Source organism: Magnolia sinica, chromosome 13 (assembly GCF_029962835.1).
Source record: "Magnolia sinica isolate HGM2019 chromosome 13, MsV1, whole genome shotgun sequence".
Classification (NCBI taxonomy): Eukaryota; Viridiplantae; Streptophyta; class Magnoliopsida; order Magnoliales; family Magnoliaceae; genus Magnolia; species Magnolia sinica.
Genome location: NC_080585.1, coordinates 57,518,648 through 57,540,090, shown reverse-complemented (window position 1 = coordinate 57,540,090; position 21,443 = coordinate 57,518,648). Strand labels below are relative to the sequence as shown.

At 38.7% G+C, this 21,443-nt stretch overlaps 1 protein-coding gene across 2 annotated transcripts in view; it reads left to right on the top strand.

Moving 5' to 3' along the window:
* Nucleotides 1–5,634, top strand: part of LOC131223772 (cytochrome P450 714C2-like) — a 29,305-nt gene extending 23,671 nt beyond the window's left edge. For both annotated transcript variants that reach the window (XM_058219266.1, XM_058219267.1), the window contains 2 exons: nt 3,737–4,100; nt 5,102–5,634. In XM_058219266.1, coding sequence (XP_058075249.1) covers nt 3,737–4,100; nt 5,102–5,527 — 790 coding nt within the window. In that variant the 3' untranslated portion in view covers nt 5,528–5,634. The remainder of the gene's footprint in view (nt 1–3,736; nt 4,101–5,101) is intronic.
* Nucleotides 5,635–21,443: the final 15,809 nt, after the last annotated feature.

Here is a 21,443-nt window from a genome sequence, read left to right as displayed (position 1 = left end):
AAAATTGTTGATAATCCTGGCAGGACAGACCCATATAATTCAACATTTGGGGTAAATCTGACCCCAGTCCCAGTCCATTAAGAGCCCGGCATTTTTTGGAGAAGTTCGTTTCCATGGTTTATCACAGTCCAATAGGAGCCACCATCTGCCACAATTTTAACACAAATTTCATTAATTTTCATCCCTTGTATCATTGTCGCCATTTGTCACCAGTATGGTATACGTAGTGTAGTTCAACGAGTATCTTTAGGAAATTGTAAGGGCCCATGTAGATGTTGTTAACGAATTTGTTTTGGAAATTGCAAGGGTGGGCCCATCGCTTTTGGAGAAGTTTGTCTTCATGGTCGATAGCAATCCAATGGGAGCCACCGTCCTCCATGATTTAGCACAGATTTTGTTGCTTTTTATCCCCTTTCTTCTTCATTGTTACTACTCGTCACCAATGTTGTCAAAATCCTACGATTTACGATTTGAGTCGAATCTTAAGAAAAACGATTTGAATCCCACTTTTGAATCCCTTTTTATATGAATCCTACAATTTTATGATGTGAATCCTATGTTTAGGATTCAAATCCTGATTTATGATTTAAAATATACATATTCTCTTCTGTTTTAAGCTTCACTTAGCTTTCATTGTATGTTTTTAAATTGATAGGGGCTTTAAGAATCATCTAGAAAAAACCTTTCAAAAAACTAAAAATAAATAAATAAATATTGTTTAGAAAAGGTAAATTATTTTATTTTATTCTTTATAAGAGACTAAATGATATATATTCTTTTCAATGTTGAATCATAGAGCCTTTTTATTTTTTAATGATTTCTTACTTCTTAATTGGTTGAAACACCAAATTGATGTATGACTTATCTTGAATTTTTTTTATGGATTGTTACGATCATGTTGAATTAGATGTATTGTGGAATGATGGTTAGAAATCAAAATATCTTTATTTTTATTTTTATTTTTATTGGTCTACAAAATCAAATGCTGCCTTTCCAACGCGATTCTACATTCAAGAAAGTTGACAAGAATATAAATGATCAAAGGATCCTCATATGTTTTTGAAGAAAAATTCCTTGAAAGACAAAAAAAGAAAAGCAAAAAAGAAGGAAAGATAAGAATCCCTTAACCCTATCATGGCATGGTATTGCTTGGTGCATATTGACAAAATTGCTCGTCACCAGTGAGGTCTGCATAGCTTAGTTTAAAAAGTTTTTTGGGACATTGTAATGGTCAATGTAGATGTTGCTTAACGAGTTCCTTTTGAAAATTGTGAGGGCCGACACCAGGCCAAGTCCCCTAAGAGCCTGTCATTTTTGGAGAAGTTCATCTTTGTGGTTGATCGTAGTCCAATGGGAGCCACTGTTCACCATGATTTCAGCAAATTTCATTGCTTTCATCCCCTCACTTCTTTCTTGTCATCATTTCTCCAGTGTGGTTGTAGTGTAGTTTAATGAGTTTATTTTAGAAATTGCAATGGTCATTGTCGATGTTGTTTAACAGGTTTCTTTTGAAAATTGTAAGGGCCGACACCAGGCCAAGTCAATATAAGAGCCTGTCGTTTGGAGAAATTCATCTTTGTGATTGATCACAGTCCAATGGGAGCCACTATCCACAAAGATTTTAGCACAATCTTCACATCGTTTCATCCCTCTCTCCTTCATTGTCACCAGTTAGTCTGCGCATTGCAGTTTAACGAGTGTCTTTTAGAAATTGTAGTGGTCAATGTAGATGATGTTTGTTGAATTTCTTTTGAAAATTGTAAGGGGTGACACAAGGGCAAGCCTGTTAAGAGCCCATCATTTTGGAGAAGTTCGTCTTCGTGGTTGATCACGGTCCAATGGGAGCCACTGTCTACCACCATTTTAACACAAGTTCCATTGCTTTTCATTGCTCGCTTCTTCATTGTTGCCATTCGTCACCAGCACGGTCTGCATAGTGTAGTTTTAGGAGTTTCTTTTAGAAGTTGTGAAAGGTCGATGTAGATGTTGTTCAATTGTCGCGTGCTGAATTTGGAGCTATGGGAGTCATGGATTACCTTGCAAGGACAGACTACCATTCCCAACCTTGTTTTTGTTCAATGAAAACAAATTGTTTGACATATTGCTTGACCCAACTTAACATGGAGGATATCAAGCGGAACTAGAGCTTCCATTGATTGTTTCTTCCTTTATTAGGTTTTTCTTATCTATTGTGGTTGTAGTTCTATTGTGTAGTATTGCACTTGTGTCTTCATGTGCCTTTATGTGTGGTTACCCTCTCCACCATTATGTACTTTACTCGCTATGTGGCACTAGTGTCTTAGGGAGGTTTTTTCATGTGAATAATGGTTTGGTAGCTCAATCATTGTCGAGTTCACCTTTTCCCTTCTATGTCAGGAGAAGACTCAATAGATATCGACAGTTCAATCTAAAAAGTTGTAATTGAAGATCTTAAATCCCACCATATTGAGTGAGAATGAATGTTGAGAACACAAATCTCTTACTTGTGTTGTCTTATGTTTTTTTTTTTTTTAATGTTTAGTCCTACACCAGATGCTTGTGAGTGGGTTGTAACTCATTTCTCTATAGAGTTCAAGTCATCTAGTTTAGTGTGAAGTGTGAAAAATCTAGTAAGAGAGACCTTGCCTTCCCTCAATAAAAATCTTGTGTTTTCTTTCATTAGTTTGACCAACTTTAATATCATTAGTGAGATTCGTCTTCGATATTATTTCCATTGGTAGAGTTTTTGGTGGTGAATGGTTGCAATTGTTGCCATAGAACTAGTAGCTTTCCTTCCTTTAATTGCGCAAGTTCAGTCCATAATAGTATCAAGGGGGAGTGCGATTCGTGAGTGTTGTAACTTGTCCTTAAGACGAGTAATGGAACACTTGCAAAGAATAACCTTATGAAGCCTATCAATGCAAACAAATCACACATGCCCAATAACTCACACTCAAACCTTATTCTAACAAAATACTCACGAAAACCCCTTTCATTGAGAAATAACTGGACTTCATTGTATCTAAGAAGCAGGTCACTACTAACCTAAGTAAGCTAATCTGCAATTTGCTTTCAAACTGCTTACCTTAGGGTCCATTCTGGGTTGAGGGTGAATACCACAGTATTTGTGCAATTGAATGACTTGCATTTCATCAATTCAATACATATAGAGTTTATCTCTTTCTCTACTGAAGTCTTCTCCAATACATCCCTACGTATTACAATAAGATACGTCTACCTGTTGTATTTAAGTCTTTTTCGGTGATAAAAACTGGGGCTCCGTTGGATGGGCGACCTCAAGGAAACATCCCCCCCCCCCCCAACGAAAAAAAAAAAAAAAAAAACTCCTCTATTGATTATTTCAACTCATTGACTATACAAAGGTTATGGAGACCATTCATGTTCAAATCAAACGGGTTGAAATAATCTAATTGAGATCTTTTATCTGTTGTCTTTCCACCATACAAAGTGAGACTTGTCATGTAAACCCGTTTGAGTCATTGGAAGATAACCCAGATTCAAAGGCTTAACTCTTGACTCGTCGTATTGCAATATGTCAGGATGAATTTGAGCAAATCTCTTGCCCATGAGTTTCTTAACTTGTTACATTTAATAGTGGAGGCACAAATAAGTGTTTATTAATTCTTTTTGTGTGTGTGTGTGTGTGTGTGTGTGTGTGTGTGTGTATTTTTCATTAAAACAAGTATGGATTCATTTTGTTATTGGATTTGTAAATAATGACTTAAGTGTGTGCAAGGTATCTTCCAACCAAGAACAATAGAAACACTTGGAGGTTAGACAGAGAGATCCGGTCATTGATTTTGAAGCTAGTAAAGGAACGCAGAGAAGAATCCCTGGCAACGTCAGAAAAGGACCTGTTACAAACTATTCTCGAAGGCGCCAACTCTGATCAGATCAAGCCTGATACAACCGACCGCTTCATAGTTGACAATTGCAAGAACATCTACTTTGCGGGGCATGAGACAACGGCCGTAGCTGCCACATGGACCTTGATGTTACTTGCATTGAACCCAGAGTGGCAGACCCGTGCTCGTGCTGAGGTTTTAGAGGTTTGCGGGGGCCAACTTCCAGATGTTGATATGATCCGAAAGATGAAAGTGGTATGTGCATGCTTCTATGTAAAAATATTCACCGTCGTGCCTTTCGTGTCACGCTCCATGCACATTCTAGGACCCTAAAAGCACCATGAATGGTCGCATCGATGATTGTTACCATGTTTGATGTACCACTTGGATATTGTTCCCTAATTGCTGGTGAAGTGGTCATCCAAGGGAAATTGATTAGTACCAATTTCTCCATGTGTTTGGGGCAGCTGGAAACAGTTAGTTTACTTGGAGTTCCCCACAAATCTGTAGTGAAAAGAAAGAAGGAAAGAATTAGATCACAATCCAATGGTTGAGATTGAGATCAGATTTATTGAAAATATTGAGATTTTTGAAAGATGATCCGATCTGTCATCTTACGATCCAACAATTGTGATCGATATCGGACTTACTGAAAATATTTTTTGAAAGAAAAATGATCGTGCATATTCTTATCTTACTTCAATTTGGGGGCGAGAAGCAAGTGGCTACAAACATGGGCCTAGATTCATTCAAACACAGCTTAGACATATGTGTTCACATAGAGCATGTTTGGATCATCATGCAATAGCTATATGATTTGATGCATGCAGCATCTGGGTTGAATTTTCGTCCACCTTTGATTTCATCATATAGCCCAAGATTGCGTCAAAAATTACGAGCCTTTGAATGGTCAGATAATGGGTTGTGCTGAAATCAATGGTGGAGGAAAATTCAACACAAATGGTTCCTACATGATAATTTGAGCCATTGTCTGAAACCATCAATGATCATTGTTCTAAAAGAAATTTAATAGTATCACTCTCACCCCTTAAACACAAATGGTTATGATCATATTCAAGATATGAATTCTATTTTTATTTAAAAGATTTTGACTGTTAGTAACCGTTAGTTCGGTCTCAAGGTCTTGGGCTAGCCAGCTCCAATTCTCACAGTTCGCCTGTAAATCGTTATATTCAACAGATGAACTTTGGTGGTCTTTGTTAGAGGAATCATTAAGCTTTTTTCCTACAATGCAGGTGACAATGGTGATTCAAGAGAGCTTGCGTCTATATCCTCCGGCCGCATTTCTATCAAGGGAGGCATTACGGGACATGGAATTAGGAGGCATCCATGTTCCCAAAGGCCTCAAGCTATGGATACCGATCCTGACCTTACATCAAAATCCTGACATCTGGGGCCCAGATGCACATGAGTTCAACCCGGAGAGGTTTGCGCATGGCATTTTCAACGCTTGCAAGCTTCCACATGTGTACATGCCGTTTGGGGCCGGGGCCCGCACATGTGTGGGCCAGAACTTTGCCATGGTAGAATTGAAGGTGGTCCTTTCAGGGATCTTGGGTAAGTTTTCATTCTCACTTTCTCCAGGCTATTGTCATTCACCAGCATTTAGATTGACTGTAGAACCTGAGCATGGGCTTAACCTCATCATAAGGAGGGTGTGATTTGAATTGATTGTAAACAGGTATAAGAAATTGTTTGATTTTGTTTACCATGGGCCCACACCTATAATTCATGTATGACAGTTTAAATGAACAGTTTCATTTTTTTACAGGTGGAGCTCATTGTTCAGTGATCCTGAGCATTGATTGTTTGGGCCCCACTGTTGATGGGACTGGAATACGAGGCCTATTTTACACAGCCCGTGCAACAATCAATCAGTGGGCCCACTATGTTGTTTGTGTGAAATCCATTTCGTCCATTAGGTGCAGTCCTCGATAATAGGCCATGGGGCCAAAATCATCTAGATACACAACTCAGGTGGGCCACATCACAGGTAATGATGGAGATGGGACAATAACCATAGGTGGGTGCACTTCTTTCATCAAACCCATGCCTCAGGTGTGGAATATAGGTGTTTTAAGCACAGGTGTTATAGACCATTCCTGTTGGATGTACTGTTCACAAGATCCCACCCAAGATCTGTCGCTTTTCAGTTGAAAATGGACCTATGCTATGTTTCTCCTTGACCGTCCATCGGCCAAAAATTGGATTCTCCCATTCGAAAGGTGGGGAACTCAGGGTCTGGGTCACCGAACCATGGGATCCGCACTTGAGTATCCGGTTTGTACAGGTGGGTGCCATAGTTCAATGATCCAGACCATTGGTCTGTTGGGCTCACCATTGACAGACCATGCCCTAAAATTTCCTAGGTATCCAATTCTAAACGTTCAATTTATAGGCTGCAAATGGATGGTTAATGATGTAGAGCGTGCGCAGTACCTATTCTTGACACCGTTGGCTTTCTGGTTTGTTTTCTGTCACTAATGTGTGCGGGCGTGCCGGAATCCATAAAGCGGCTCATCCAAACCGATCAACTTTGACCCCCAAGCCTTGAAATAAGCAAATACGTCTTATATGAATGTATATGACCAGATTTTGAGAAGATTAATCACTTGCTCAGCCACTTGTAGAATTTTATAATGATCAAGTGATACTCGGAAAGTAGAGTTTTTCCTACGAAGATGAATTGCTTTGTGCCTTCTATAAGAAATGACTCTTTAGAATACCCGTACAATCAAATAAAAAGAAAAACTCATAATCAATCACTATGAGCGACTACAAGAACACATCTCTTGAAAGAACTGTTGATATTGGATAGAGGTCACATCTAATGTATGAGCATAGATTTGGATTACAACTAGAGGCTATAACTATGAATTACCGCTACTTGATTATTGCTACTCCTATGATAAGTTGAGATAAAGAAAATTGATAGATTTGTTTGATTTGATTTGTAAAGGATTGATGGTTGGATTCTTGCTCAGTTAAATTTCTCTCTTATTTATAGAGTTATGTTGTAGTTTGTTCTTCCAGATCTTTCTTCTATTACTGCAACGGTTATAGTAGTTGAAAAAACTTTCTCTAGATCTTTCTTTTGTTATGTCTTCCTTTCGTAATTGTTCCTCTTCTATCGGTCAAACTTTGTTCCTCTTGGTTACTTTTTATATCTTAAACTACTTGATCACATTTCTCTCTTCTCGCATTAGACTTTTGGATAACTCGACCACATTACTTCGTTGACCATCCGTTGATGTATAAGATTGCATTTACGTCAACTATGATTTTACAAAAAGCACTCCAAGTATCTTGAAGATCTTTTCATCCACCTCGTATTTCTCGTGTAATGCCACGTGTCGCCCTCCTATTGACTTTCTCCAAAATAGCCAAAAATAGGGTACAACATTGCCCCTTATGTTGCTCGCCTTTATGGAAAAATGTGAAAGTGACGTTGTTCCATTGCCCAATGCACTAATGCAATCGGCCGTTTGTCAACGTGTTGTCTCCCCATTGGTTTTCTACCTAATCGAGGTCGTACCGAAAGATATCTTTTGCCTCTCTCACTTCTAGGTTGTCTTTATGATACGTTGCATAAAATCGTATCGTACGAGGAGTTATGATTATCCTTTCATTAATGGGCATGTATTGCGGCCAATACATAAACACAATTCTAAGTCGGTGTTGTTCTTCCTTCACCTTTACTTCTTCTCTCTTGTATCAAAACCCCCTTTCCAATTTTCTCCTCTCAATTATCATGGCTACATCTTTTTTTTTTTTCCTTCCATTGCAGCCTTCCACTTAAAATTGTTCATCAAAGACCTAGATGTTATGTCGTCAAGAGTGGCCAATGACCTCTTATTCAATACTCCTATCAAACTAGACAAGTCATTGTTGACACTTGCTTCACCATTCCATCCCGTAGTTACTCGCGAACAGTTTCGTGAGATCGAACCTAGTTTTCCAAAGTTCCTTGATGAAGTTCTTCTTGTCCAATCTAATAATTTCTCAGATCCTTCTAACATGTTTAAGTCTCTAAGAGCATGGCCAAAACTGATGAACAATTAAGAAGAATGGTTTGCTCGCGTTGAAGCACAATATGGTGATACATGGAGGCAGGCAAGAATCCATGAATGCATCAAAATGTTCTTGCGTGATATCCAACCAATACCTTCCTCTTTGCGGCGGTTTCAAGTTTCTGAAGTCAGTCAACCAATACATTCCATTTAAGATGTGGCCCCATGGGTCCAACAATCATGGATGTATGTGCTCTGACCCATCTTTTGTCTTTTTGTGAGCTTATTTATCAGGGTTTCGCTTTGAAGAATCAATACCCCTTCACCCTTTCGGACAAGACTAGTAAGGCATATTCCACTTTCATGGCTCTACAACGCAAATCTCAGGACAATGAATGAGCAAGAACACACGATTTTTCCTTCTTATGTAAATTTGCTGATTTCTGATATGTGTGAGTGCCCTGCAAATTACTAAGGAATACATTTATCTGACCGATGCACTCGCTCAAAGACGTCAGCTTGCTCTTGCCCATTTCGTGCTCGACCACCTTTACCGTATCATGTTTGAATTAAAAATGAAGGGTTTTTACTACTCTGGCGGGCCTATCTAGCTTGTCCAGATATGGTTCTATGAGTACTTTGGAGAAAAATTCATTAAATCTATTCCAACAGAAGTGGAATTCACCTTCATTGGCCATCGCAATATCCTTTGCCCTAAAATCAATTATTCTTTTGCTGAATATACGAGTTTTCTGTTCTTTTACCCTTGATAATTCTAACCATTCTTTTTGTCCCTTTAAAGATAAATAGTTCAACCCGACCTGATTCACTGAAGACTACAAGTCGACCAACACCGAGATAGTAAACGTCGGGGATATGGCTTGGAAAAACTATCTGATCTGCAGAGATCTACTATATAACGACACAATAAATATGGGTGTCAATACCAAGGTTCGTATCAAACAATACTGCCCCAATCTTCTTGCTTGTCAATTTGGTTTGGCTTAAAGAATCCCCCTTCCATTTATTCACTAGACTTGTAACCAACTTTTGACTTATTGACCAGTTGCAGACTCAGTCATTACTTTTCAGACTCTCTACAGAGTGTTTAATTCTATAAGCTCTTCTTTCACGCTTCCCCTCTTTACCAACTATCCACAACAACTAGAGTCATCCTACTCCTGGTGGAAAAACTACTATGAGACTTTAATTAGTGGATCTCATAAATTAATTATTGGTCGGCTTTCTCCTTCTTCAAAAGTTGAGAAATCTATGGCTAAGAAGAAGGTGAATAGAGAAGGCACCAAAAAATTGACTACTCCTCAGTCGGTCGTCTCCTGTCTAGAGGAAGATGACTTCGATCGCGTCGACCGTCCCATCCCCAACACCAATAAAGATGGTCAAACATTCTTTCACATTAATAAGAACGGTCGAGCTAGCTTAACCTGAATTAAAGTGTTAAAAGACCACAGTGGCAGGTCCAACTAAGGTGGTTCCCATCTGCTGCTTTAATCCCAACACCTACAAATCCTTTAACCATTTTGAGGAATTTTAAGCTTGGGCCTCTCTCAACTGAGGATTTCTCAATCCCATCCCAGCTCCAGGTATTTCTTCTTCAGTTAAAGCTATCGCAACCTTTAAAAAATATTACAAAACCAAATTATGGTAGGGTATTCCACCTTCAAAATACTCTTGGAAGATGAAAGAGGTGTATAAAAGACATAAAGATGCTCACTTCAATGAGGTCTTTAATAAATGACAGAGTGAAAAGGAAAGATTAAACGATCCTAACCTTTCTTTTGATTGATTTCTCAAGCCATATCGTCCTAATCCTCCTCATTTTCCTCGTTCCAAATGAGTTTTGGCTTTGGTCATCAATCCCACCAAAATTTCACCAACGGTCGATCAATTTACCATTGTTGCTGTTTAGTTAGATTTATGTGGATGTTGCTTCAACATTTTTATTCCCTTCCTTTTAATTATTTTATAATTTTTTTTTGTCTTTCTTTCTCCTTTCTTTGTCACAGTAACCAGGGAGCTCTCGGCCTCTGAAAAGTTGGTCTCTGTACCAGCTTCTCAATTTGAGGTATCTATTCTAGACACTATGGTTGATGTTGCTCAATCTTCTATAGAAAGATTTGAAGTTTTTGACTCAAAAGAGACTATGAGTGACATTCGTTAATCAGAGAATCAGACAGAAGGTCAAGCTCAAGAGTAAGCAATAATATTCCAGCCTGTGGAGTCCTTCAGTTTCCTTTTGCAATCTATAACTTCCACACTAGTACCTGATCAGGATTAGGGAGTTATGGAATCGATCGCACCGACAACCTTCTCTTCCATTTAGCATGTGTCATCCATGAAACTGACTGATCAAGTAGTCCTTACCCTGGTCCATGAACACAAGATGGTGCCTTTGGATGAAATAGAAATACTGGAAGAAGAATCTCAACCAACTGAAGCCTCTCCTGGTCGAGCCATGGAAGTTCCTACAATCGACGTTTTTGTCTCTCTGGCCCCATTGACCAATATTTCTTATGCCTTGTATTCTTCTTCTGAGGAACTAGTTCTGATAGAAGACATCTTATCCTCCTTTGATTAGGCCTTTCCATGTGATATCGTTATGGACGAATCCCTTGCACCTTCATTAGAGATCCAATAACTTTAGAAGGAATTACAAGTTCTCCTAACATCATTGCATTGGGATCGATGAAGAGACTCAACTTTCTCATTCATCAGTACTAGTGTAACGCCCCAAATTTTCACAGCCCAAGTACATACTCGAACCCGAGAATTTCAGACGTTAATAATGTAAAACTTAGATGCTTCGAAATCGCACCTTTTTTTTTCATTTAGATCACATTCAGTTACATTCACAAAAGTAATCATTCACGAGAAAAAATCAACTGTATTTATCATTCCATTAGAGTAAAAGAATTTAACAAATTATCAAATGCCCTCTCAATGAGAGCTTATTAGATTATCAAGTTTGCAACAGAAAATAAATAAAACTAAGCGTAAAACTATTTTCTTATTTATTTAGTATAATCTTCCATAGGGAGATGGTCCTCTGGGTTTTCAGTTGTACATCACCTGCATCATCTATATGGTTGGAGATGGTCAATGCCCTACTCATAGTGATGGTTATCCTTTAAGATTAACAATAATTTAAGATATTCACAAAAGTAATGTAAGGGTTCTGATACACCTCATACTCCACCACTACGAGAGGTATCAGTATGCACCACTAATATATATATATATATATATATATATATATATATATATATATATATAATATATATGAATGTATGCCTATTAAAGTGTGTGCGGCTCATTATACGTAGTGATCATCACAATATGGAATATAATTCATAGAAAACCTGGCTAGCCTCGCATTCTCACACTACGAAGATTCGTCGGCATGTCCAACCTATAAAGGTTATCATTCTATTGTACTTTCATCACCATGAATGACCCCTTTGAAACTTTCGAGACACGATCAAAATTGGTGAATTTACACTAAATTGCCCCAAAAGCTCCTAAAGAGTTCAGATTCTTTCATAGATTAGAAATATGTCTCACATCTGTCAGAATACGTTCCATCCCATTGTTGAGGGTCAAATATTACATATTATCCCCCATTTATTACATGGTTTTATGAACAAGATAATGCTTAATGTTCTATTTTAATCATGTTTGTGTTGCAAGGTGAATTTAAGAGCTTGGATTGAAAAGGATGCTAAAAGCATGGATTTAACACTTAAGAATCACCAAAGCCAAGGATGAATCTTATGAAACCAAGAATGAAGAATTCACATGCCAAAGATTCAAGAAAACTAAGTGAGGAATGAAGAGCATTGAAGACTTGAAGGGAAGAAAAGGAACCCTAAAAATGTACATCCTTCGACTAGTCTAAGCTTATCTTCGACCTGTTGAAGGATTCCGCTCGACCAGTAGAAGATTCCTTGACTCGAACTCCAACGACAAAATTCTCAAAAAACCGGTCATCCTTGACCAGTTGAAGGTTGTCCTCGACCAGTCTAAGGTCACGCGGACAGCACACGGATTGCGTAAATTTGAGGCGGTTTCCGGATTTTTCTAACTCGGTGCAAAAGTTTGAGTTGCAAAACTATAAATAGGGGTCCCTAGGATGTTCCTAGGCATCTTCTAGGGTTTAAGAAGTAGAGCAAAAGTGTGGAGAATCCATCGCTAAGAGTTTTTCGTCCTCTTCCTTAGTCGTTTTTATGTTTTTCTTAAGAGTTCTTAGTTCAATCATGTCTATGGTTGGCTAAGCCTCTTAGCTAGAGCTAAGAGGTGAAGTTTGTAGCGTGATTGGAATGTTTGCTTTATTTTGATTCTTGTTTTGTTGAACTCTCTTGGATTATAGTTTGATTATAAGGAATATTTTTAGTTTTTAATGGTTTGTTGTGACAAATTATAGTAGATCTGTGATAGCTTTGAATATCTTCTTTTTCTGATTTGAGATTGTGAAATTAGTAAGTCTCGTTATTCACCATCGTCCCTTGGGCATGGTTAGGTGACAGAATCACTTCCAAATCCTCTCATCTCTCATCCATTGATGATTAGATCCGCGAGAAGTTTAGAGATATGATAAATCTCTTCTTACCAATTGGATAAGATAGGACTCTGATTTTAATTGTGTCCTTGAATCAAGCAAGGTAGCATCCTGAGAACCTACAAGTGGATCCTTGGAAACCCTATTTACCACTTTTGAATTTATTAATTTTAATCACTTTAATCACAATTACTCTCTATACTTTCCTGATTTAGGTTATATCTTCTCCTAGTTTTGATTCTAATTACTTTCAGAATAGACACACGAGATTAGTCCCTGTGGATTCGACCTTGGTCTCACCGAGATTATTACTGCATCGCGACCTTACACTTGGGGTTGTGAACAAGTTTTTGGTGCCGTTGTTCACACCCCAAGTGCAGGGTTGTGATGTAGTAATAAACTCGGTAAGACCGAGGTCGAATCCACAGGGACTGATACCTGTACGTTATCTGAAACAAAGTAGAACTAGAACTAGACTAAGATGCTATCTAAATCAAATAGAATTTAAGAAATAATTGTGGAAGAATTATCTAAAACTTTAAGGAATTCAAAGGAAAGGAACTAGGGATTCAGAGGATCCACTTGTAGAGATCAGGGAGATCTTATGCCTGCATCAAGGATTATGGAATTCAACTGAACTTACTTGATTTGATTTTCAAGAGATGAAAGGTATATGAATTAGAATGGATTCCATCACCAAACCATGCCCAGGAGACAAAGTAAACAATAGAATTAAACTAATTACCAACCAATCAACAATGTATGAAGATCAGGAAGGTACTGTCATCCTACCATGCCCATGAGACGATGGTGAACAACAGGGCCTCCTGACGTCATAAACATCAAAAGAGAAAAGAAATATTCAAAGCCATTGCAAACCCATTGTAATTTCAGTCACAACAGACCATTAAAGACTAAGAAAAATATTCATTTAATAATTAAACCACAATCAAGTTTAATTCACAATGAAATAATTAAATAAAGTCTCCCATCTCAATACAAGCTTCACCTCTTAGCCCTAGCTAAGAGGTTCAGCCTAGCATGATTATGCTAGAACCAAAGAGAAAAAAAAAACATTAAAGGAAAGAAATAAAATAAAAGGAAAAGAAAAAGGAAACCTCTTTCTTCCTATCTCCTCAGCTTTTTCTCCTTTTCTTCTTAGCTTTTTTTCTCCTTTTCTTCTGATTTCTCCCACCGAGCACAAAACCCAAAACCGAGCTCCCTCCTTCCCGTTTTTTTTTTCTCTTCCTCTCTTCCTTCCTTTTATCCCTTGCTAGGGACGGAGGAGCGAGGTTGTTGTATTCGAAACGGAAACAAATTCGTTTACGCAGACACAGCTGATGCAGCCGAGAATTTCGCAGAAAAGTACTTCTGTTTAGCTTGAGATCGTCCAAAATCGGAATCAGACTTCTTGGTGGGGTTCAGGATCTCCTACTCTATCATTTGAACGGTCTGGATCATTGATCCGGTCGTGATTGACATCACAAAAGGGGCCACGGAGAGCGGCAGCGTCCGGGCGCTGTTTGGACTCTCTGCCTGCGCAGGACTTGCGCTGAGCTACTAGTGGGGCCCACTTACCTTGTCGCTTGAGAAATCCAAACCGTCCATTAGATTCGTGACAAAATTTTGGTAAGAGGGATGGATTTTGGATCAGATTCGGCGTGACCCACGGAAGAAATCAGCTGCAATAGTTGTAGGGCAGTCCATTTGTGACCATTGAAACCAACAAGTGTGCATGCATGAGTGCATAAAGTCAACATGGGTTTGGCTAAATCGAGCCCCTCTGCATGATGGACGGCTCGGATTGAGCATTTGGACCATGATGATGGCCCACTGAGATCATCCTCAGTCTCTGTTTCACGACAGAAACGGAGTTCACGTAAACAGAGTTCACGTCCCTGTGTTGCCATGCACTCTTAGTGCAAAAAGTGTAGTATATACACTGTATAATGATTATGAGAAATCCACACCATTCATCTTGTTCTCCATTTCATTTGAACCGTGGGGGCCAAAGTTAAAGCGTATCTGGACAGCGGGTGGGCCCCAAATCAGGATTTTATGGACTGATCTGTTAGTTCAGCCACTTTCACGAGGATCCAATGGCTGAAATTTGACGTGTACGGTTAGTTTTTGGTCCTCGAGCCATGTATAAAGTTTCGAGCCAAACAGATGATGAAAACCCAGTGATCTTGCATTCTGGCTGACTTTCAGGCCGCTTGAGCTTCAGTTTCTCAATTTTCGCGGATCCCTGGCGTGTAATTCCGTCGATCTTGGTCCCTTGGAGTCCGTCCCTTGCCTTGGTGCATTCTGAACGTTAAATCCATGCTTTTAGCATCCTTTTTCAGTCCATGCTCGTAAATACACCTTGCATCACAAACACGATTAAATTGGTGCATTAAATAGTATCATGTCCATAAATTCAGGTAATAATTGGGTCTGATATGCAATATTTGACCCTCAACACAACCCCCAACCAGCATATTGCTAGTCCCGAGCAAGGTATGCGAAAGATAAATTAAGAATTACAGGACAATTTTTATAACTCAAGTGATTTATGGAAAAAAAAAAAAAAACAATTCAGATACTAGAATTCTAAGATTCATGAATGCTGGCATTACTTTCTCTCCTAGACTTAAGCACACGGTAACTTCATAATTAAGTTCAAAATATTAGTCCATCAATTAGAACAATTCTAAACATTGAATTCCATGGATGCATAGTCTAATCTCGAATTATCAACATTAAGATTCACCTTGATATTTAAGGATATCATTAGTAACAAATAAGAGAAATCACGATAACCCAACTTGGCTTACACCTTATCTTTTTATTCTTTTATTTTTTGATTTTTTTTTTCATTAGAAGTAACGCCAAGAAGAGGGATCAAATCCTCACCTACAGGAAGCAAACCTAAGGTAAAGACTGTACACCCAACTTTTTCACATATCATTCATGGGGAATCGAATCCTCATTTATAGGGAGCAAACCTATGGTAAAGACTATTCGCCCAATCCATTCAATTTCTCAAGTTGGTTCCTTTCATGTTTAGTGATTACCAAGTTAATCCTTTAATATCGAACTGAAACCTTAATGTGCAAGTGAGATGTGTCCTGCGAATTCATGACTCAACCAATGTTCACAATTCTAATAATGGATTAACAATTCAAACTTAGCTGTGAAATTTAATAGATAACTGAATCCAAGAGTCATGAAGTACCAACATCACGCATCTTGAAATTCTAAGTGCCCTAGATGGCCTGTCAAAATCACTTCGACTTCATCAAAAATCCTGAAAAATTAAAATTTTTCACAATTTTTGCTCAAGATGAAGAAAACACTGATTAGGTAACCTAATCTCCCACCCCCAACCTAAAAGCTACATTGTCCTCAATGTAAAAGAAATAAACATGCGATGTACATGGGACAACGGAAATATAAGAAGAGTGATGGAAAGATAGTACCTGGACGAAAGAATCAAGAGGCTTTCCAAAGATATCTACGTAAGAGCGGGTCAGCACAAGAGAGAAACCAACAAAAATAAAATAAAAATAACAATAGCACAAATGAAATCCTACCTACACCACTTTCGCAGGTACTCTCGATTGCATTTAGCATATGCAACAAGCCTTTAAACCCATAGGTTGCCCCTAGTGGACGAGTTGTAGTCTCGTGAGGGTTTACAGTAATGTTACCCACAAACATTGAACTAACTAATGATAAAAAAGAAATGAAATGAAGAGCTGGGTTACCTTCCAGGAGCGCTAAGTTTACCGTCTTCAGCCAGACAAATAAAGCAACTACCCTAGTCCTAAGAAAGCAAGGAAAAACTACTGAGTCAAGCCGCAAGGTTCCTCTTTCGGCCAGTATCTTGATAAGTTTCTCAGTAAGTTCCTCAACAGGATCATCCAAAAGCCCTTTTTGCAATAGGCTTGGACGCCTTGGAGCTTGACTTTCCAGAGAAACTTATGTACCTCATTAAAATTTTGCTGTTGATTCGCTTGAGGTATCCAAAGTATATATGATTCACCTGTGTCAGAAAAAGTTACAAAGTTAGTATCCCATGGTGAATCAGAGACTATAGGTAGATCAAATTGAGAAAAATTTTCAGGAAGTGGTGTAGTCTCATCACATTCCGAAGTAGCAGACTTCAGTTCAATTTTCAGCTCCTCCTCCTCTAATGGTAAACATTCAGGATCTGTGGAAGAAGGGGCTTCAGAGTAAGGGTTCTCTCGGTCAGTGATGACTACCGAGATGTTGTTTTGCAAGGCATTCACTATGTCTCTTATCATGGGATCATTTGAATCTGCAAAGTGTGCCAAACAATCATCAAAAGAGTTGGGACATTCAGCTGAGGGTGACTCATTTTCCACATTAAAGCTTGTGATGATCTGCCCAAGGAATCCATTGTCTTTAAAGGTAAACGGAGGTGTGCTCTCTTGCTCCAGCCCTACACAGATAGATTGAAAATCAATAGGGGAAGCATCAATGTGATCACTTTGTTCATTGAAACTACTCAATCGAGGTGTTGAATTGTCAAACGTGTACAACTCAGATGGTGGCCTCAACTTAGTGGTTTCAATTTCCAAGGTCGTAGCGAGCAACTCGTCCTTCTCCCGAATCACATCATCATTTAATTCAGAGGAGTGGTCCAAACATGTTTCACAAGAGTTAAAAGAGTCGATTGTAAGGGGCTCATCTTCCACCTTAAAATCAGACATGTCAGGTGAGGGGAGTGGCTCATTATGACCGACCACTTCATGTACATCTTGATCATTGACCTGGACCAAACTTGAGATTGATTCTAGGGGACTTTGGGCTGTATATTCATGATGATCATCCCAATAAGCATCATCGTCTAATTCCGTGCAGTACACACTTGGGATGTGGTCGCTCTCCTCACATTCTACACCTAAGTTTGGTTGAGGTTTGAAAAAACTAACCTCTACATCATCATTGAGATCCTGTGTGTCATGTGAGGAAAGTGTATCATCATCACTGTATTTGAAAGATACCCACGCATCTTGACCATTCTTTTGAACAGTCATCGAGATCAACTCATCGGGAAATTGAACCATATGCTCATTGATAGAATCCAACTCCTCATTTGTAATTCCAGAGTTCTTCCAAAACGAGTTAGGATCACTTTTCTCGCATTGTATTTCTAGAATGAATTGTGGTTGAGATAACCGAGCCTCCTCTATCTTATCAAGGCGCGAATTAAGCGCTTCCAACGATTTTCTCATTTCCGTGAGATAGGCCAGGCTACGCTGAGCTAAATCCTCTTGGATTGTTTCTGGTTGGATATCAATGGTAGGGTATCCAAGAGGATAATCATTATAACATATAGTTGGTTCATCTTCCAAATTTTGATGTTTCCCCTGGTAATAGTCATACTGATCATACATGGGAGAATAAAATGGTTGATAATAATCCTCGTTTCCATAATAACGATCATATACGGCCCTATTAACCGATGGAACATAGCGTTCTAGTCGGTTCTCAATGTTTGTTCTTGATGGAGAAGAATCTTGAGGTATACGTTGAATTCCACAACCCTCAGGCATTCCCCAATATCTCTTATCCATCTCGGCATATGCACATACCCACGCTTCCATGGTAGAACCCTAACTCTGAGTCTAATCTTAGAAAAAAGAAAAATCCTACAGCAATACATCAAGTAAGAGGAGAAGTTAGAAAGATGTTACCAGACTAAAGATTCTTATATTAAGATCCAATTTATGGACTTATGTTAGGATCCTACAAAATATGGAAACAAGTTAGTTTCTAAGAATAAAATAAAATAAAAACTTTTAGCCTAAAGTTAGTAAAATCCTAATCCTAACCTAATTCTAAAACTAATTAATTTTAGAAAACGTAACCGTCAATCCCCGGCAACGGCGCCAAAAACTTGTTCACACCCCAAGTGCAGGGTTGTGATGTAGTAATAAACTCGGTAAGACCGAGGTCGAATCCACAGGGACTGATACCTGTACGTTATCTGAAATAAAGTAGAACTAGAACTAGACTAAGATGCTATCTAAATCAAATAGAATTTAAGAAATAATTGTGGAAGAATTATCTAAAACTTTAAGGAATTCAAAGGAAAGGAACTAGGGATTCAGAGGATCCACTTGTAGAGATCAGGGAGATCTTATGCCTGCATCAAGGATTATGGAATTCAACTGAACTTACTTGATTTGATTTTCAAGAGATGAAAGGTATATGAATTAGAATGGATTCCATCACCAAACCATGCCCAGGAGACAAAGTAAACAATAGAATTAAACTAATTACCAACCAATCAACAATGTATGAAGATCAGGAAGGTACTGTCATCCTACCATGCCCATGAGACGATGGTGAACAACAGGGCCTCCTGACGTCATAAACATCAAAAGAGAAAAGAAATATTCAAAGCCATTGCAAACCCATTGTAATTTCAGTCACAACAGACCATTAAAGACTAAGAAAAATATTCATTTAATAATTAAACCACAATCAAGTTTAATTCACAATGAAATAATTAAATAAAGTCTCCCATCTCAATACAAGCTTCACCTCTTAGCCCTAGCTAAGAGGTTCAGCCTAGCATGATTATGCTAGAACCAAAGAGAAAAAAAAACATTAAAGGAAAGAAATAAAATAAAAGGAAAAGAAAAAGGAAACCTCTTTCTTCCTATCTCCTCAGCTTTTTCTCCTTTTCTTCTTAGCTTTTTTTTCTCCTTTTCTTCTGATTTCTCCCACCGAGCACAAAACCCAAAACCGAGCTCCCTCCTTCCCGTTTTTTTTTTCTCTTCCTCTCTTCCTTCCTTTTATCCCTTGCTAGGGACGGAGGAGCGAGGTTGTTGTATTCGAAACGGAAACAAATTCGTTTACGCAGACACAGCTGACGCAGCCGAGAATTTCGCAGAAAAGTACTTCTGTTTAGCTTGAGATTTTGGACGACTGATCGTCAAAAATCGGAATCGGACTTCTTGGTGGGGTTCAGGATCTCCTACTCTATCATTTAAACGGTCTGGATCATTGATCCGGTCGTGATTGACATCACAAAAGGGGCCACGGAGAGCGGCAGCGTCCGGGCGCTGTTTGGACTCTCTGCCTGCGCAGGACTTGCGCTGAGCTACTAGTGGGGCCCACTTACCTTGTCGCTTGAGAAATCCAAACCGTCCATTAGATTCGTGACAAAATTTTGGTAAGAGAGATGGATTTTGGATCAGATTCGGCGTGACCCACGGAAGAAATCAGCTGCAATAGTTGTAGGGCAGTCCATTTGTGACCATTGAAACCAACAAGTGTGCATGCATGAGTGCATAAAGTCAACATGGGTTTGGCTAAATCGAGCCCCTCTGCATGATGGACGGCTCGGATTGAGCATTTGGACCATGATGATGGCCCACTGAGATCATCCTCAGTCTCTGTTTCATGACAGAAACAGAGTTCACGTCCACTCTTAGTGCAAAAAGTATAGTATGTACACTGTATAATGATTATGAGAAATCCACACCATTCATCTTGTTCTCCATTTCATTTGAACCGTGGGGGCCAAAGTTAAAGCGTATCTGGACAGCGGGTGGGCCCCAAATCAGGATTTTATGGACTGATCTGTTAGTTCAGCCACTTTCACGAGGATCCAATGGCTGAAATTTGACGTGTACGGTTAGTTTTTGGTCCTCGAGCCATGTATAAAGTTTCGAGCCAAACAGATGATGAAAACCCAGTGATCTTGCATTCTGGCTGACTTTCAGGCCGCTTGAGCTTCAGTTTCTCAATTTTCGTGGATCCCTGGCATGTAATTCCGTCGATCTTGGTCCCTTGGAGTCCGTCCCTTGCCTTGGTGCATTCTGAACGTTAAATCCATGCTTTTAGCATCCTTTTTCAGTCTATGCTTGTAAATACACCTTGCATCACAAACACGATTAAATTGGTGCATTAAATAGTATCATGTCCATAAATTCAGGTAATAATTGGGTCTGATATGCAATATTTGACCCTCAACAGCCGTTGCTGGGGATTAACGGTTGTGTTTTTCTGAGATTGATTAGTTTTAGAAATAGGTTAAGATTAGGATTTATTTACTTTTTATTTTTACGATTAGGGTTTTTCTAGATATTTGTTTTTTTTTTTAGAAACTAACCTAACTTTCCTGTTTTGTAGGATCTTAATATAGAAACTTCTAATTTAGTAATCTCTTTCTAATTTTTCTATCTTTCTATTTTTATATTAGGGTTTGTTTTCTGTTTTTAGAAACTTTCTAATTCTATAATTGTTTTTTTTTTTAAAAGAAACTAACTCATCTTTCTATTTTTATTTTTAGAAACTTTCTAAGTTTAGAATTTCTGTTTTTAGAAACTGATTTCTTTTGTTTTGTTTTGCAGGATATTAAATTAGGAACTTCCAATCTGGTAACTTGTTTCTAATTCTCTTCCTTTCTTTTTCCAGAATTCTTATTCCCTCCCTTTTTAGGTTTAGGTTAGGAGGATTGGTTGAGGGGTTATCTATCCATCACAGGATTAGATACCACTCAAGGTCCTCAGAGTTAATTGAGGTAATGGCTGCCAATCAACCAGTCAATCAACCGGGAAGACAACCTCGACCTTGGGTTGAGGAAGTCTAGGATGAGAATGAGGTGCTTGCCCCGCCTCGCACTTTGTGAGATTATTTACAACCGGCGGAGGTGAACACCCCTTCTTGTATGGTTTTCCAGAAAACACAAGAAACATGGATATCAAGCCTAGAGTGATCCAACTCCTTCCAAAGTTCCTTGGACTTGAATCTGAAAGTCCATACCCGCACTTGCAAGAATTTGATGAGGTTATAGCCACCTTATACTTTCCTAACGTGTCTGAGGACATAGTCAGGCTAAAACTCTTTCCTTTCTCCTTAAAAGAGAAAGCTAAGATGTGGTTGCACTCACTACGTCCACGATCTATTAGCATATGGAATGACATGATGGAGTTCATAAAAAAATTCTTTCCATACCATAAGACGAAC